We start from the raw sequence: 18057 nt of genomic DNA, 5'->3' as shown, positions 1-18057 counted from the left end.
CTTTTTCACACAGTGCCAGGTAGGGTTGGATAGCTTCTTTCCCTTAATAAATGAAATCATCATTTAAAAACTGCATTTCATATTTATTTGAGTTATCTTTGTCTAATATTAAAATTAGTTTGATGATCTAAAACATATAAGTGTAACAAATATGCAAAAAACCTAAGGAACCAGGAAGGGGGCAAATACTGTTTCACAAGTCATAATCTACAGTGCATACTATTTTAGTTGTTTAGGGGAGGAAAAGAAATCCTAGGAACTGTTAAAAAAAAGAGTAAGAATAAAACATCAATTGACTGGAATGATATTGATATAACAATAGTAAAAAGAGTTATTGAAGAAAGTGAAAAAAAAAGCTAAAATAATGCCTTTATATAAAGCAGGTGACAGACACCATTTTACATATTACAGACCTGTTGTCAAGTCTCTCAATGCTCTCTCAATTTTCCAAGATACTGGAAAAAATGGATGGATGGATGGAATCCTACATTCAACTGTCAATTTAAATCTACCCACTTCTCCATATGAGCACAATTTTTGTAGTTGAGTATTTCATTCTGGGTAGCTGTAAGGTGCTAAAAAATAAAATACATGAAATAACATATGAGAAAACTCCACCTGCTGAGCAAGGCGGGCCACTAATGTACAATGAGGTGATGTTGTTTTGCCAAGACTGGCAGCTTTATTTTGAAATGCCCGATGTTTCTCCAGCGCGTTGTCACTAAGCAATTAAATGCTCCTTTCTGTTTAAGATGAGCTTTTTTGTTTTGTTTTGTTTTGTTTAAGCAGTAATACATGGGAAGGTGTTTTGCAAGTACCACATATGAGCCGAATCACTCCAAAAATATCTTGAATTACATATGCATGAAACCTGTTTTGCAGTCCTGATAGGCTCTGGGGTAGGCTCTATTCCCATCCACTGCAGGCTTATCTAGTCTGCTTTTCGTTTATGAGATTAGAAGGCATTATGTCAATATGGATGAAAGAGGTCACAAAGCTACTACTGTGCAGACGCGGGCAATCCTTGAGTCTCCCTCTGCCGTTCATTGGTTCGTTCAGCATCTTCAGCACCACGCAGGCTGAACAGCGACCGCACAGCCACGCAGCCTTCATCAAATGAGGATGCCGCGCGGTGTACGCTGCACGGCACGGTTACTATGACACTGTTTATCTGATTTTTTATTTTTTTTAAATATTATTATTGTTTTTTATTATTATAAGCAGTTTAAAGCATGAGTATTTGTTGGTCGTCGTCTCCCTCGGTTTGATCGGGAACAGCCCGTCCGTGTCGTCTATAACTCTGCAAGAGGAAGCTGATCTCCTGTCGCTGATGCTCGGATTTCCAGGTTTCGTTTGTTTCACCGGGTTTCCCTCCGGCCGAGTCGACAGGCATGACGGACCCTAACGACCCCGCTCGGGTTATAGGCGGCGGCAGCAGCAGCAGCATCTCATGTACTGTGCCGCATCAACAAATACCGCCGCCGCCCGACCACCGGGTCCCCCTGCCGGTGCCCCAGTGTCCACCGGTCTCCCGACGCCTCTTGTGACATGACAACTCGGGGCAGAAAGACGAGGATTAAAAGTTACGGGCAGGCATTCAAGCAGGAGCGCAGATGGATTGGATCCTTCAGGAGAAGGCATTCGGAAACTGACAATTTGAGTTTCAGTGGAGAAGATGCAATCATTCCTGCATCAAAAATTCATGTGACACTTTATTAATCTGCGCTGGGTATTTCTCTTTTGGCTTGGAGCCTCCAGAGGGGTCAGAGCGCAGGGTCAGTCCCAGAGCAGCGTCCCTGGAGCTGGCTGATGTGCTCGGACATAAGCAGGGCGGGTGTCTGTATTACTGGGTGCCCTCCTCTGATCCCACTGAAGCCTTATTGTGTTTCTGATCTGGGCCTTCAGCGTGGTAGCACCCACCTTTGCCTTATAGTCTCATCTGATGCACAGCCTCATAGTGTTGGTCGAGACCCGGTCAGCTGCGCTGTTCCCCGGCCTGTCAGGCTCACCTAGCTGCTCCTGACCATCACCTTCACCTGCACAGCCATGGGCTGCATCCAGAGCATAGCCTGTAACAAGTCACGCATCAAACGAGAGAGTATCGTGGTGTACGACTTGTCCGCCACCATAGACCACTGCCCCACTGTCATTGAGGAGAACTCGCCTATAGTGCTTCGATACAAGACGCCGTATTTCAAAGCCTCTGCGCGGATTGTGATGCCTCCCATTCCGCGCAATGAGACATGGGTGGTGGGCTGGATCCAGGCATGCACCCATATGGAATTTTACAACACCTACGGAGACGTCGGCATGTGAGTTCACGCCTCTGTCACCTGAGTTCTCATTACAGTCGTGTGACGTGATTTCAGATTCAAAAAACAAGAGTGCGTGCGTGACGGCGCGCCTTCGAATGCATGCTTGCACACTAATAACTATAATAACGTGTTCGTGCCCGTGCAGCGCACGGAGTTCCACAGGCTAGAGGAGCATTTGTGCACGCAGCAGGTTAACTGAGCTTGTCAGCCTCCTTCATTCAAACGCCCACCGACAGATTCTGTTCCTGTGACTCTGGCACCTAAATAGAAAAGCTGCTATTAGAGGAGCTAAACAACAGTTGCTGCTCTCACACTCAAATTGTGCCCACGGAGACATGTCCTCCCCCACACCCCCACAACATATATACACACACACACACACACACACTATCTGGAGGGCATATGAGAGGGGGTGTTTAATCCTACTGGGTTTGGGGTGTGGGTGGTGGGTGCAGGGGTGAGAAAATGAGGTTTAGGTTGTCATCGGATTGGCCACGATGGCATGATAAATAGATGGTAGGGGGCCACCAGATGACAAAGCTGTTGAGTACAACAAAGGGATGATGATGATAATCCACTGGTACACTGAACCACCAGACACCATTTACAAGCTTTTTTTTTTCCTAGTTTGGCTCCAAAGTGAGGAAATTCCTGTGTTACAGCAGTCAAAATATCAAATGGAACCTAAACAAAATAGATTAAATAAAGTACAATTGCTCAATAAAATACAAAATCACAAAACTAAAACAAGAAACTAAAAGGCTCAATAAGGTAAAAATATAAATGAAATTCATATGTAGCAGGAGGATCAGGAATATTCATGATTGATAATGATCACAGATCTGACCTTCCTGAGCAGTTTTTACTGGAAACAATGAACAAAAAAGTTTTTGCTTCTGTGAGTATGTCATGTCAACAGTCAGCCCAGCACCAAAATTAAAATTAGTTATCCTGGTATTAGTAAATTGATTGACAGTGTTTCAGGTGTGTTTCTTGAGTCTATTAGAGTAGAGCTAAGACTAATAAATTGCATTTGTTGAGGACCATTTGTATTTGGTGCTATAGTGAGTTTTTATGGCAGCAATGAAGTATGAAAGAAGAAATAAACTACAGTGTGTTTATACATGTCATACAATCTAACAGTGTGCTTAACTTATTTTAAGCAGTTTGAACATCAGTGAAAACCTGACACATCTTTGTTTTGCTCCTCTGAAAGAATGGTGCATAGTTACCCAGAGATCTCTTGGTTTCTGTCTCCCTCCAGGTCAAGCTGGGAGCTGCCTCAGCTACGTGAAGGCCTGGTGAGGGCCATCAGTGACTCGGATGGAGTGAGCTACCCTTGGTATGGAAACACAACAGAGACTGTCACTATAGTCGGCCCCACTTCCAAACCGTCCCGCTTCATCGTCAGCATGAATGACAATTTTTACCCCAGTGTTACCTGGGCTGTGCCAGTCAGTGAATCTAACACGCCCTTACTGACTAACATCAAAAGGGACCAGAGTTTCACCACCTGGCTGGTGGCACTCAACACCACATCCAGGGAAAAGATATTGCTCCACACCATCAAGTGGAGGATGAGGGTTGATATCGCAGTGGATCCATCCCTGCCTCTGGGTTCCAGGGCCAGACTGGTGGGCCGGGTGCACCAGGACCAGCCGCGGGTGCTGACCCGAATGGAGCCCATCCCTCCTAACGCCATGGGGAGACCCAATGCCAATGATGCCCAAGTTTTGATGTGGAGGCCGAGAAGAGGCCCTCCAGTTGTTGTCATACCACCCAAATAGAACATTGAGAGCATCTGATTGGCCACTTTTTGATATTATATCATATCATATCAGGCCAATTCTGCACTGAAACGACTAACAAGATAATCAGATGAGAAACAAAAGCAGACAAATGGATATTTAAAAGCAGGCTGAGAATTGTATTAACTAATGATGGCCTAATCAGAGTTGCAGTCTTTTGTGCGTAAAATCTTTAGGGGACAGCTGCCTTAATTCCCCACTGCTGCCTTTGATGATCCAGAAAGTTTGTTAGTCTCTGCTTCTGGTGCTGTTGAGCTGTCGGGTGTGCAGGCCTTCACTCCAGCCCAGCACGCGTGAGGCAAGAGTTGTCTAAAGTTTTGAACAACCGCCATCAGTGCTGGGATGTAACTCAAACCTGTGCTGTAGCTACTCAGGCCCAGAAAGAAGCTTAAATAGCTCGAGCTTAAATACAATTCAAAAAGGTTTTTACAGCCTTAATGACGGCATACTCATGGCCTGCTCTGTTCTGTACACTAAAGTGCTGTGTAAGAGTTTAACCAAGGAAAGGTGTTGGTGTTTATGTTGCGTACACGTCCGAGGAGGACGATATCGCTGTGGGGTTTATTCATTACGGACAGAGATAACTGTAATATCAACAGGATGATGTGAGCGTGCAGGCGTGTGTGTATGTGTTTGCGTGCTTTCTATAATGGAGCCCCAGGGTCGGGTCCAGGCTTGCTGCTGTGTCACACCAGACTGCCTCACACTCTTTCTCACACTCACACACACCAGGGGCCTCATTTGTGATACTGATACAATGTAGGATCTTTTTTTTTTTTTTTTTAAACATACATACACAGAGCTACCTTGTTTTTGACATATCAGATAAAAGTAGAAATAACACCTTGGTTTCAGTCAAATACACACAGACATAAATGAAGCTCTGCAGCGGGATTCTTTCCCCCCTCAACAATCACACGTGGCCAGTTCATCCGAGCTGCAGAGCTTCTCCCTCCCTGCCTTTTTAAAAGCCAGAGATGCCTGTGTTGATGACAGCCTTCTATAGTAAAACATGGTTTTATCATTTGAAGCTGCTGCAGGAGGACAAATGAACCACGATATGTCTGTCAGCTTGAGGATTGTAGTGAAAGAACGCTGTATTCGTGCCAGAAGACTTAAAGGATCAATTCACTGGAAGAAAAAAAAAATAAAATTATCTGTTGCTTCTGGAAGTATCTAGCCCTGCAGATTTAGGAGGTAATCTGAAGTATCTGCCAGTGAGGTAAATGAAAATTCTTTAGTGGTCACAGGTATAAGAAAGCACAACAGTGTTTCATCTATTGTCAGCACACCTGCTTATACAGCAGGTATAGTTATCATCCAAATTTAGCACATTAGCAAACTAAAGCCTGTTAAATATCACTGATCTGAGGATTACTGGATTTTTCTTTGTCTTCAAACAACACTGGACAAATTACTTAAAAAGATAGTTGGTCACCAAATTTATGACAACTCATCCTCAGGGTAACATGAATGTTTTTACCAAATTTCAGGATAGTCCGTCACTAGTTTGCAAAATATCAAATCATATGGTGGCATTAGAGGAAGAACCCTTTACAGATTGATGCAGTGTTTGCTTTACACAGATACACTGTCTTTGGTGCCATTACGATCTTTTATAATGTGTGCATTAGAAGATTTATGACTGAAAAACAAAACCAGGGTGCAGCTTACAAAATACAAACACGTATCTGTTGTTTTTCTAAGAGGTCACAACTCCAGCACCGCTTGTAGTTTTCTGCTAGACCATTGTGTTTTGACTCGCGATCTTCATCATAGTCATAAAACATTATAGACATGGCTGATATGTATGTAAATTTGTATGACTGTATGTTTTGTATTTTTCTATTTCACACCTACATCATTTAAAATGTTACCTGTAATGTGTCTTATGACACTGATAATGGCCACAAGCCAAAATGCACTGGTCTAGCATTATAATTACTCTATATAAGTGTTGGAGGTTTGAGCTCTTCAGACTTTTTCCTCTTCTCCGTGCACCTTAGAAGGTGGTGAAACGGTGCCAGAAACCTCTACACTGCTTCTTATTATTTTCCAGGTGGATCTATTTGCTGATTATCTGTTTATCCAGCCTCAGTGCACAGTGGGACTGTAAAAAAAAAGAAAAAAAAAAAAAAAGGTTTATGCTGAGCTGGTCCAGATGAGACAGAGATGAAGAGAGAGGGGTGATGTAACCACATTATCTTGCCCATGCTGCTCATTACTCTTGGTGCGAACCGAACAAGCCTTCACACACACACACACACACACACACACACACACACACACACACACACACACACACACACACACACACACACACACACACACACACACACACACACACACACACACACACACACACACCCCTCATCTAGAATGGCACTAGAGCCATGATCACCAGAGAGGACTGTTCTGCCAGTGTACTGCAAGCCCCAACACACACTTACCATGTAGAAGTCTGAGGGGGGGGAGAAAAAAAAAAAAAAAGTTTAACAACCTGCCTATTGTAGCCATGACACAGGGGCAGTTTGTGAGACATCTGAGAACCCACGCTGACAATCAAGAGCAGCACTTCTAACTGGAGAATTGAGGTGATCATTTTTGGACTGAAACTTTGAATATAGTGTGAAATTTTTTTTCCACATGCCCTGATTAAAATAAAGTGTTGATGAAAAATAAATTTTTACTTCACCATGAGGTTCACACAGTCTGCTGTCAAAGTGTATCAGGGCCTCAAGTGTCTTTTACAGTTAACAGCTGTGCTTGTGGACTCGGGGGTAGAGCAGCGTATGGTCCTATATGTGGAATTTGACATGTTAATTCCTACTTGTTCGGCTGATTGACTTTAGATTGTCTGAAAGCAATTGGGTAATGGTGTTTTACAGTGTTATAATATGGAAGACATGAAACTCTGCCGTAGTACAGTCCTTTCTCTCAGACTGTCTGGCTTTTGCATGCAGTGTTTTTAAACTAATTAAAACAAATGCCAAAAATAAAATGTGAATTTGAGCCCGTTTATTGCTCTCCAGTCTTATTTAAGTAGTCCAAATAGATGTAAGTGTGAGTGTGTGACATGAGTATAAAAGGATGGCTTCATTATCATTTTCTCCCCATGGTACATTCACAGACTGTAAGTAAAAGATGGATTTCTGGTCTGAAAAGGAACTGCCTCACACCTGCTTAGTTTGTAACAGCCAGCAGGAGGCGACTCCAGTGATTAGGAAAAGACTACCAGTTTAATAGAAACCTATGGGGAAAAAAATAAAAAAGGACCTTCCAGCATTTTATCTGTGAACTAATAAACACTTTGCTCATGAGTTTATAACTTCAGTTACTAGTTTCATGTTTTATTAAATACAACTTGATTTTTATTTTGTAAATTGTGTTCCCATTTCAGTCAAGAGGAGGATAAAGCAGGTTCTTATCAAGTTGCGTTTCAAAATACCAAGATCATGACAGAGAAAAACGCTCTTTAGAGGCTTCACAGTGGGGCTTCGCTAACCACTGGGTGACATCACAGTGGCTATATCCATCTTTTATATACAGTCTATGAATACGTTCATCTCCAGGTAGAAAATTTAAATGCCATGTGTTGCTGTAAAGTTAAATAAATAAATAAGACCAAAGAGGAAGCACAATAACACACGCACGTACTTTAAAGGACACATTTTTCTTTTATAAAAGATTCACATATTGGTAATTAAAATAATAAAGTTCTTAATTATACCCGCTTTATCCCAAAAAAAGTTTAAAAAAAAAAAAAAAAAAAAAACTCAAATCATACAATCAAATGTTACTTTCTATGTAAATAATGTCAGATGCCTGATGTAACCAGCTTCAGCTATCAGTTCCAGACTTCATTGCACCACATTCAGATTATTCTGCCACAAAATCACCAGCAGATATTGTTACACAAGTACAAGACATAAGGAGCTGGACGCTAACCATCACCAGTGGGTCTGTAAAGTAAAATAAGCCTAAGCCTAATGAATAAGTTAAATCGACAATTCATTTATAGATTGAAATGTAACTGGTGCTAATACTTACACGATTTCAGGTTGTTCAAATTATCTTACAAATATTCAGTGTAACTTTTCAAATAAAAACACAGCTTCAATTAGCCACCTGTTAAAGCATCAAACAATATTTCTGAAATGTAAGCCTAATTCTTTTCTCTCTGTTAAACATTTGACTTGACCAGGCTGACAAACCAGAACCGTACAAGTGTAACAGTCCAGACACTGAGACTCACTGTATATGTTATCAGAGGTAACCCGTTGACTGTATGCTGCTTAGCAACAAAAAAGTCTCCATATTTCAAAAATAGCTGGAAAATGCAACACGAGAGCCATGACTTGGAAAACAATACCAGTTATGGTCATTGCAACTACCATAGTGTAAATCTTCAGGGTTTTCTTTTTTTTTTTTAAGCCCAGAATTGTGCCTCCCAGGCAGACAGGCTTCCTAAGCTGTGCACAAATCCAGCCTTTGTAGTACTGAAGCCAAAAGCGTGCAAAACCAGACCTTTATCAATCTAAGCCAGAGCTTTCTGATGTGTTGTACACAGTTTTAGAGTAAACAATAGCTGAAGTTCATTCATGCCTCTGAATTATGCTTATAGAGGCCAAAATAGGACAAGAATATTTGTTGGAGCATTACATTACTGCAAGGTGGAGGTGGGCTACATGAAAAATGTGGCTTGGAAAAATATTTAGAAACTCCCATCAATCTGGCTCCTTAATCCTTTATTACATGTGTGTTGAGTGATGTGGCAGTAACAGTAATTGGTAGTCAAACTAGTTCTTGATGAATACAATCAGTCGGTCTAGTTTCTCTACCTCTGCAGATGTGACAGCCAGAATTAGCTCTACTGTTGTAATCACAGAAGAAAACGTACAATCCTGTTTTCTTTTCTCATTGCTTGTACTTCTCAGCTGAGGCACTTGTGGTGTGAGACTCATCACAGCGTTTATGTTTTTTAAAAACCTCTCTCTGGTCCAAACCTGCTTACCTCCTCTCTCTCTATTCCTCTGCTCCTCCTATATGTTTTCAAAATATATGATGAAGACCTTTCCCCTTCTTTTTTCTCCAGTCCTCTGTCCTCCTTTCCCTTCATGTCTTGACGCTTCAGCACGACCTCCTACTGCTGCTGTAGTTTCAGCCGTGATTGTCCTATGCCCTGCTGGGATTGGGGGAAGGCTTGCCTTCGTAGCCGTACAGGAAAGTGGCCACGATGACTAAAATGGCCCCAAGGAAGAAAACACTGTAGGCAAGAGCATACAACTCTGTCAGCTCAAATGATTGTGATTATAGGAAAGAAAGACAAAGACTAAGAGATAGGAGTCACTATCTTTCCCTATTTCTTTACCCAGTAGGGTCGAAGTCTTGCAGCCAGAAGTACGATATAAGAGTTGACAGGATGATGGAGAGTGATGTAGCAAAGCCCTTGAGGATATTGTCTGCATACTTGATGACCGCTGCTATGACCAGACCACCCAGGGCCTGAAGAAAAAACAAATACAGAGACACAGATGGACAAAGGCGTGACCTGTAGGGCCAACAGGGAGTCTGAGCCACAAAATTAAATAGTCTGTTACCCCAGAAGCTTGACAATATATGTGAGAGTATAGTGAGTGAAAGCTACCTGCAGTGCTACAACAGTCCAGGTGACTGTATTGTATCCCTGAAACATCCCAGACTCCCTCACCCTTTCCCCATCATAGGCCAGCATTCCAAAGAGACCGAACACCAGGCCAAACATCCCTGGAAACAGATGCAAAAAGAGAGTGAGCTTCAGACCTGTCCAAAGGTTTCACAGTCAAGTCTGATCAAAACAAACCATCTCATTTCATTTAAATAGTGAACTACTACACTTTTCCTTATTTTCTTTCACATATGTACCAATACTGTGGTGAATTCTCATATTAACTATGGCCAAAATTAAAAGAACAAACAAAAAAAAAACAAAACAAAAACAAGGTCAGCATATATACAAGTAATCCCTATAAGCATAAAACTCAAAAACTATGGAAGCTTGTTTCTGCCACTGAAAATTCTTTGCCACCCATGAGTAAAGATTTTGGGTTATTACCTCAAAATTTCAACTTCTGAGAAAATAACTCCAAATTGAGCTAATAACCTGAAATTCCAAGTAAAATAAAAACTTTTAGATAATAACTCGAAATTGCAACTTAGCTCTGCCAATAAGGAAGCTGGCAATTCATTTCAGATTGCTGGTTTACTATGGGTTGCACCAAGGTCCAATAAAGGATAAACAAGGATATATTTAGAGTTGTGATTCATCCAAAGCTACTCTATTAGGGTCCAAGAATAAAACTTTGGAGGTAAAATGGAGCATGACGGGCTTCCTTCAAAGAGAGATGAAAAACTGTAGATAAGGCTACTGTTAACAGAGATAGTGAGATTAGATATAAACTATAAAATGAAGAAAATCTGAGCAAAAAAACTCAGACTATGGTTTTATGAATTTAGCATTGTGTCATAAAAGCACTGAAACAGGAGCGATGTAGAAAGAGACTGATAACAAAAAGAAGGTAAGCACTGAGAAGTTTGGTCACACCCTAACTGTGCAAGCTTATTTGCTTACAGCTAAAGTCCGTACAGTTTTGGGCAAACAACCTCATGTTGCCAACATGCTCACAATTACAAAGATCGTTAACATGTATTATGTAGAGTGTTCAAACTTTAGTTTCTATTAGCTTCAACTAACTATTATTTTCATTAACAATTAATCTATCAATAATATTTCCACTTAATGTGATTCAAAATAAAAACAAATAAATAAATAAAAATCAGGCCTAAATTTATTACCAGCTCCTCGTTTCTTCCACATTTACAACCAGCTGTATTTTCTTTGACGTTCTTGGTGCTGATCTAGGCTCCAAGGTTTAATGCAGGTGAAAAAGCTGTAAGCTCAGTGGGAATTACAGGGGACTCAACACATACTCACACGTTCCAGGTTAAAAATAAACTAGACAGGAACATTCATCTAAACAGAAACATCTCGGAGGGTAAAAAGCCCAGCTGGCTCTCTGTGCAAAGAGGAGAGGAGACAGTGCACACATGGGAGCGTGCTTCAGAAACATGGAGGTAAGTCCATTTATCACTCTGTTTTGAGCAGCAGCATCATTATTCTTCTGGCTTGGACATTACTTTTTACCATGCTAAGCTGCATTTTAACAACTTATACAGATATACTCTTCATAACTGATCTGACTTGGTGATGGATACCGACCTAGCTGGATGTTACGGACCCAAACGCTCTGTTTGCTCTCTTTCAAGATCTTCTCAAAGTAGACACCAGCAAACCCACTGGAGCAGCATGCCACCAGCACTGCTGTGACACCAACAAACTGGGAGCCTGTAGACGGGGCCTCTTTCTCTGGGGCCACGGCAGACTCAGAGGGCCACTGCAAGCACAAAGAGAAAGGCTTCAATTTTAACAGGTGAAAAAACACAAACTTTTTTTTTTTTTCTCCCCAGATGTACGATTAAGAAGTTACACTTTAATCCAACAAATTGAAGGCAAATCACAAAGAATGATTACACACAACAAAATGTTACAAAAATATTCCAAGTGTGCATTTGTGTGTTTCAAGGACCGAGCTCAAGGCCCTGTAACACTGCAGCTTGCTTTTAGGTTTTAGTTTATGAAAGGATTAATCACACAAAATATGGCAAACTGGCAAGCCAGCTTTAGAGATGCTTTTAGGCTAATTTGATAGAGTTGGACCAGGTCTTACACATATCTTCCCAGAATTTTTTGCTACAGTAAGGTCACCATTTGCCAAGTGGCAAAAACTTGCTGGCTCCAAAAGCAAGTCAATCCCTACAGACTCCGATGTGAAATGCCCAACTTTGAAGCAGAAATGAACTTGTTTAATGTCTTGTTGATTCAATATTGAATGAACCTTTATCAATGTTCACCCATTTAAATTCCATTTCGCATTGCAAGGCTTAGAATTAGGAATGATTAATGTCATGGGTACTTTGAATAATAGGTGGGTGCCAAAACAGGCAGCCACAGCCACTAGCTATCAGTTAATTCAAGTCACTGAATTGGACCTCTTGACTGTGTTTTTGGAGAATTTCTGATGCATAATGGGAAAAATAATAAATAATAATAATAAATAATAGGGCCTGCTGTTTGGTTGAGAAATCTGCGGTGACTGAAGTTGTAGCACTATTTAATTTTTATGTAAGGACTAATTAGCAGGTATCCTTTCCTGTGTACTGCACCCACACAAATGCACCTTGCTAACCAAACTAGCTAGTAATAACTGATAACTTAGCACATTACTCATCCAAATATGAGAAAGCCAAAATTAGAAATGCTTCCAAACAGTAGCCTACAAACCAATGGATATCAGTACTGTGGCCTCATCCATCTTTTACATACAGTCTATGATAAGTGAATGCTGCAGACTTAACAGATCAGAAGTTGTTTCTTCACAAAGATCTCCTGATAAATAAATTTACATCTTACAAACGGAAGTAGTGCTACATACAACCAGTGCATCATAGGATGGGGGTCTTACATGAACTAACTCTCAAAATGAACAGGTTGTAGCAAAAAACTGTGTTGTGTATAGAGCCAAAAAATATCCAGTGAATAAACAGTATGCATTCTAGTGAAACTTCTAAAAGTATGTACTTAGTAAGGCTCGAACTTTGTGTAATGATTAACATTCACAGTCAAATCTCGCTGAATTCCTAACACTGGGTACCTAATATTCATACACAGGCATCGTCACAGCTTTGCTGAGTTGTAAAAAATGCTGCAGAGTGTGACTTCTTGTACTATGTGCTGCAGTAAGCAGGAAAAAAAACGGGTGTTATTGCACACACACACACACACACACACACAAAAAAAAAAGATGATGACCTTTGGATGTGCAGAGTAAGAAATGTATTGTAGCCATTTCACACTTTTTTTTTTTTTTTGGATAAATAAAGATTCAGAACAAAGTAGAGCTATTGTTTGGCAAATTTCTCCACCTCTGTACCTCCACCATCAGCACCAGCTGGACCATAACAAACCCTGCTGGATGAAAAGTGACAACACCAACCTTGAAAATGAACAGTGAAAAAGAACAGCAGCATTAATGCAAAGTCAATTAATTTGTCTCCAGATTCATTCTGTTTTCTTTTTGTTTGATTGTGCTGCAGTTTGAAACAGATCGGTTGCTATTTAGCATCATATTTGATGTGACAGCATGAGCCTTCAGGAGGTGCTACTGATAAGCCATGGTCACACTCTTGCACATATCTTAGACACTCTGAGGACAGTTTGTGATTAAATATTTCTCAAATTAGGTGTAAAGCTGACTGATTGTCATTTTCTTTGTTTAGCCAAGGAGGAGGAGGAGGTGATATGAAAACAGTCATTCCTGTTATGACACATCATTCATCACCAAATCCCTCGTTGCCACTGGTGGCCAACATTTACTGAATCTTCTAGTACAAGCCTCTTTATTTATTTGGCCTTTAAATATCAGAACAAATAAAAACAGGCACACTTCCAGTGAGTAAATGCTTAACAGACAAAGAGGTCTACTAGAGAGAGCACATTAGAAAGACAGTTTGTTTTTTTTAAGTGTCAACTGCATGTAAAAGCTGCTTTTTCCAGTCTCTCAATTAACATAAAATATGTTCTTTTAATGCAAATAAGTAAGGTAGGACTGGCTGCAATTTGAATACATGAACCTATTTTGCTTCATGCATGTCTTTTTGTCCAGCCTCAACAGATTTCTTAGCTTGCCTCCACCAACTTAAGAGGTGCATCTTTACTCTGGTAAACACTTGTAAAACCCTGATGAAGCTTCAACTGATCCACTTTGCAGTTTAATATAAACACCATTTCATCGATGAAAAGAGAACAAATAAAATATGCAATATTCTGTTGATTGAAATAACTTTTTTTTTTTTTTTTTAACCATTTCAAGAAACAATTTAAGAGACATAAAAATGCACGGCACCTGCACGAGAGCCACTCCGGCCATTAGAATCAGCAAAGAGAGCCACTGGTAGACACCCAGCCTGCGGCCCAGCATGGACACTGAGAACAGAGCTGTGGTCAGGATCTTCAGCTGATACGTCACCTGAGGGAGACAAAGTGGAAAAACTATAAGTCATCCAAATAATCACGTTGTTGTAAGTGATGTAGATTCAAGCAGTCTCATCTTCTATAACACAGCCTGCCCTGTGTTGTACCTGGTAGGTGGCTGCGTCCAGGTTGGACAGGGCAACATATAGCAGGTTGTTTTGCAGTGTGTAGATCCCAGAGGGGATGGCCAGCTTCAGTGTTTCTATGGGTTTGTGAATGATCTCCTGACGCAGCACGCTGTTCAGAGCTCGCATGCTGTAATCTGAAGCGTGGAAAGAAGACAGAACACATATATATAATTTTGTTTTGTAACCAAATCTGGTAGCTTTAGCAGGGTGAAATGAAAGTAAGCAAAGATTACTGAAAAGTTCAGTGCTTCCAGAGTATTTAATTTTGCAGTTTTTAATATTCTACTAGTAAAAACAGTAGCACCCCCTGAAAGTGGTGAAGTCAGTTTCACCCAAGCTGTGGCCTATTTCAAGAAACAGGCTGCCTGATGTGATAAAAAACTAGAAGAGCTCTTGTTAGTCCAGGCTCAAAAGTCCAGGTTTCTACAGATACAGTGAGAGCTACAAGCTGTTTTTCTCCTTTTCTATACTTTTTCTCTCTCCATCATTCAGGTACAAGTTAATCTTGTTTCATCAGTCCAAATTTTTTTTTCAGAACTGTGCAGGCTCTTTTAGATGTTTTATGGCAAAGTCTAATCTGACCTTCTTGTTCTTGAGTGTAATCAGAGGTTTGCACCTTGTCTTCCATTCATGAAGTCGTCTCTTGATTGTGATACACCTGCGTCCTCGAGAGTCTGCTTGACTTAGATGCTGTGAAGCTGTTTTTTCTTAACCACAGAAATAATTTTGTCATCATCCACTTTAGCGGTTTCTGTTGTCTTTCAGAACACAGATCTCAACTGGCCATGAAGCTGTTTGTAAGTTAATTGCCCATTTACTTTTGGGAAACTGCATAAAAATGGCTGTAGTTCCTACACAGTTAACAGAATACTTTTATTAAACCTCTTGAGTTAAAGCTGAAAGTTTGCACTTTAATCAAATATATATAAATGTGGTGTCATTATCCAAAAATCTCCAAGCCTAACTAATTCAGTAAATAGCTCTTCACAAAGACAGGCTTGTAGTTTCAGTACAATAGAAGCGACCCAAGAAACCTGACTGAAAATTCTAAGGCTACATCCACACTAAAAGATTTTCAATATCTCCACCAAGGATGTGTTTTTGCTAACATTTGCGTGCGTGCCTTTCTGTCTGTAAATATGAGGCCAGGTTAACAAGTATTATATTATTATATACCAGTAATATAATATTGTATAATAAGGTCAAGTTATTCATGTCCAATTATTTAAGAATCAATAACCATTATCCATTACCTACTCTTACATATCTGTCATTATACCCATATCTGAGTTTTACTGCACTACAAACTTCTTAAAGTACATTTAAAAAGAAAACAAATTAATATACATACAAAAAAATACAATACTATTCCTTTAAAAGTAAATACTGCTCAGAGAGTGAGCTGCCTTGGTTTGCACTCTTGGAGTGCTTCTTGTTTTAAAATGGTCTCCATCCAAGTGAGTGTTTCAGTAGTTTCAGAAATAGATTCTGGCTATACTAAAATGCCTGCAAAGGTATATCACATGACCATTTGTGCACACAGGGGGTGTTTGTAACTGTGCAAACAGCAGCCAAAGGATCAACAGTGAAGTAAAAGTGTTGCAAGTGTAAGGCAGAAAACAAAGACTGATTGTCGTCACAAAGCGAATACGGTACCGGAGTGAAGCAATGCCAATGGGAAAAGACGACCCACAAGGGAAAGATGAAATGACAAAAGCCATAGATAAGATAGCTACAAGGGTTTTGGCCCAGTTTTTGGGGTTTTTGTTTTTTTTTTGGACTTATAATACCCAATCAGGAAGTTCATGTGGGTGTGTGTAGTATTGTTTTCACAAGTTTTAGTCTCTGCCCTCCAGACTAAAACACAATCCCAGAGTTTTCAAACTAAAACTGGGTCAGCAGAGTTTCTGCATGAGTTCATTTTAGTCCTGAAATGCAGAAGAAGTGTGGATGCTAAATGCAAACACAGTACATTTAAAATGACAACTAAGTTTGGCAGAACATTAAGCCTCAGTAGTTTTTGGTACTGACTTGCTGTATGGCTGCTTATATTCATAAAACAGAGAAAATAAGAAAATATGATCTTGGATGAAGAAACCATCAAACTACAGTTACTAAATATTGAACAGGAGCATTTTAGCAAACACAAAACTGATATTAAAAGAAAATAAAAGCAATTTAGTTACAAGCAATCGACACTGTTGGCCTTGCAGCAGTTTGAACCCATACCTCTGATCTTAAAAACACATAAATTACTGTACATACTTTACTGTCTTAAAACCTCCCTGCTGCAGGAGCTGCTCATTTACAGGTCCTAACAGAGAGACAAGTTAATGTGACAGTTTGATTTAATATTACAAAGAAGAATGGTTTGTCATCAAAAAGACAAACCTAAGCTGGCACTGCAGCTTCTTTAATATCAAGTTTCTGCACAAATCAGGACATAAGGTTTCACTGTGGCCTTGAGGAAACTGGGATGAATGTGGTTGATCATTTAAAACAGATCATGAAACGTTTGCAAGAACTCACTGTGCTCCTTGAAGACCAGCAGGACACAGGTGAGGATCTTCATGACCTCGGCCACCACCACAGCTGAGGAGGCCAGGTACCGCGGGCCCTCGGCCTGCAGGGTGCGGGAGTACCGCATGGTGAGCACCAGGGAGGTGGTCTGGAACACCAGCACGCCCAGAGAGAGGTACTTGAGCCGGGAAGAAGCCATACCCACTTGTCAGTGGGTAGGTGGACAAGGAAGAGGAGACTATAAACACCCAGTGGATGCAGTAGAGCTAAAAGGAGGACTGCAGGGAGAACAAGCAGGTTTTTTACTCTGACAAAAGAGGAAACACTGGTGAAGAGTCGCTGACACCTCTCACCTCTCCTGTCTTTAAGAGGTATCTTCGCAGACGCAGAAATTAAATCGCTCTGTCGAGTTTAATCCTCTGCTGTCTGCTCTCAGCGGTTTCTTCTGTCAGACAGAGACACGGGTACTGGTGGCTTAACCCAGCTGTCAAAACAGCAGCTCTTCAAGTCCTGGCGTCCATTGACCCGCGCCGGATATCAACCCTCCGTTAACTTTTCAGTCCGTTCACACCGACCGCCACATCACTACCTGCCATTCCGATTTACACTTCCGCCAAAAGAAAGAGTAAATTACACCGAAGCAGTCTCCACGAGGAAGAAAATCCTGTCCAGATAAAAATGAGAGCCTGGATGACTTCCGTGTTCGCAACTCTTCTTCGTCTAATCGCCGTCTTCGGGTTCCTATGAAACTCAGCGCCACCACCTGGCCTGGCAACTAACTGCAGTACTTTCTCCACAGGAAATAGTAAAGTCTTAATAATTTTCTGCAATTAAAGAGATCATTTGCATTTGCAATGCAGGTTTTATGGCTATAAACGTCTGACGTTAACTGAACGTAACATTTTCCACAATGCTTGTTTAATGGATAGTCTGGTATTTAGACTCCATGACAGACTTTTCCTCTCATACACACAAGGGAAAGACAACTTTTGAGGAGAAAGAAATGCAAACCTAAATGTACAGCTTTTAGTGTGACCTGCAGAGGTCCACGGATCTGGAGTAAGCTAGAAAAGCACTGCAAAAAATGTTAACATCTTTTTTGTTTTTGAAAAGGGTTAAACACTACAGCTGCTACTAAAATATGTTTGATTCTGAAC

At 40.7% G+C, this 18057-nt stretch overlaps 2 protein-coding genes across 3 annotated transcripts; one reads left to right on the top strand and one right to left on the bottom strand.

The window, feature by feature from the left end:
- Positions 1–2031: 2031 nt before the first annotated feature.
- fam78bb (family with sequence similarity 78 member Bb) lies at positions 2032–4102 on the top strand. Its single transcript, XM_030728138.1, has 2 exons — positions 2032–2312; positions 3580–4102. The coding sequence occupies exons 1-2, from the start codon at positions 2047–2049 to the stop codon at positions 4100–4102; spliced, it is 789 nt and encodes a 262-aa protein (XP_030583998.1). The 5' UTR covers positions 2032–2046.
- Positions 4103–7869: 3767 nt separating this feature from the next.
- slc35a3a (solute carrier family 35 member A3a) lies at positions 7870–17615 on the bottom strand. Of its 2 annotated transcripts, none has more exons than XM_030726530.1 (8): positions 17254–17615; positions 16910–17178; positions 14360–14514; positions 14125–14247; positions 11382–11556; positions 9771–9889; positions 9495–9628; positions 7870–9389 (listed from the first exon to the last, which is right to left on the bottom strand). In XM_030726530.1, exons 2-8 carry the CDS (start codon positions 17097–17099, stop codon positions 9299–9301), a joined length of 987 nt encoding a protein of 328 aa, XP_030582390.1. In that variant the 5' UTR covers positions 17100–17178; positions 17254–17615; the 3' UTR covers positions 7870–9298. The 2 variants fall into 2 exon arrangements, with proteins under 2 accessions (XP_030582390.1, XP_030582392.1); XM_030726532.1 differs by having other exon boundaries at positions 16910–17104.
- Between the last annotated feature and the right edge of the window lie 442 nt (positions 17616–18057).

The sequence above is a fragment of the Archocentrus centrarchus genome, chromosome 4 (assembly GCF_007364275.1).
Source record: "Archocentrus centrarchus isolate MPI-CPG fArcCen1 chromosome 4, fArcCen1, whole genome shotgun sequence".
NCBI lineage: Eukaryota > Metazoa > Chordata > Actinopteri > Cichliformes > Cichlidae > Archocentrus > Archocentrus centrarchus.
This window is presented reverse-complemented; position numbering and strand designations above follow the sequence as displayed.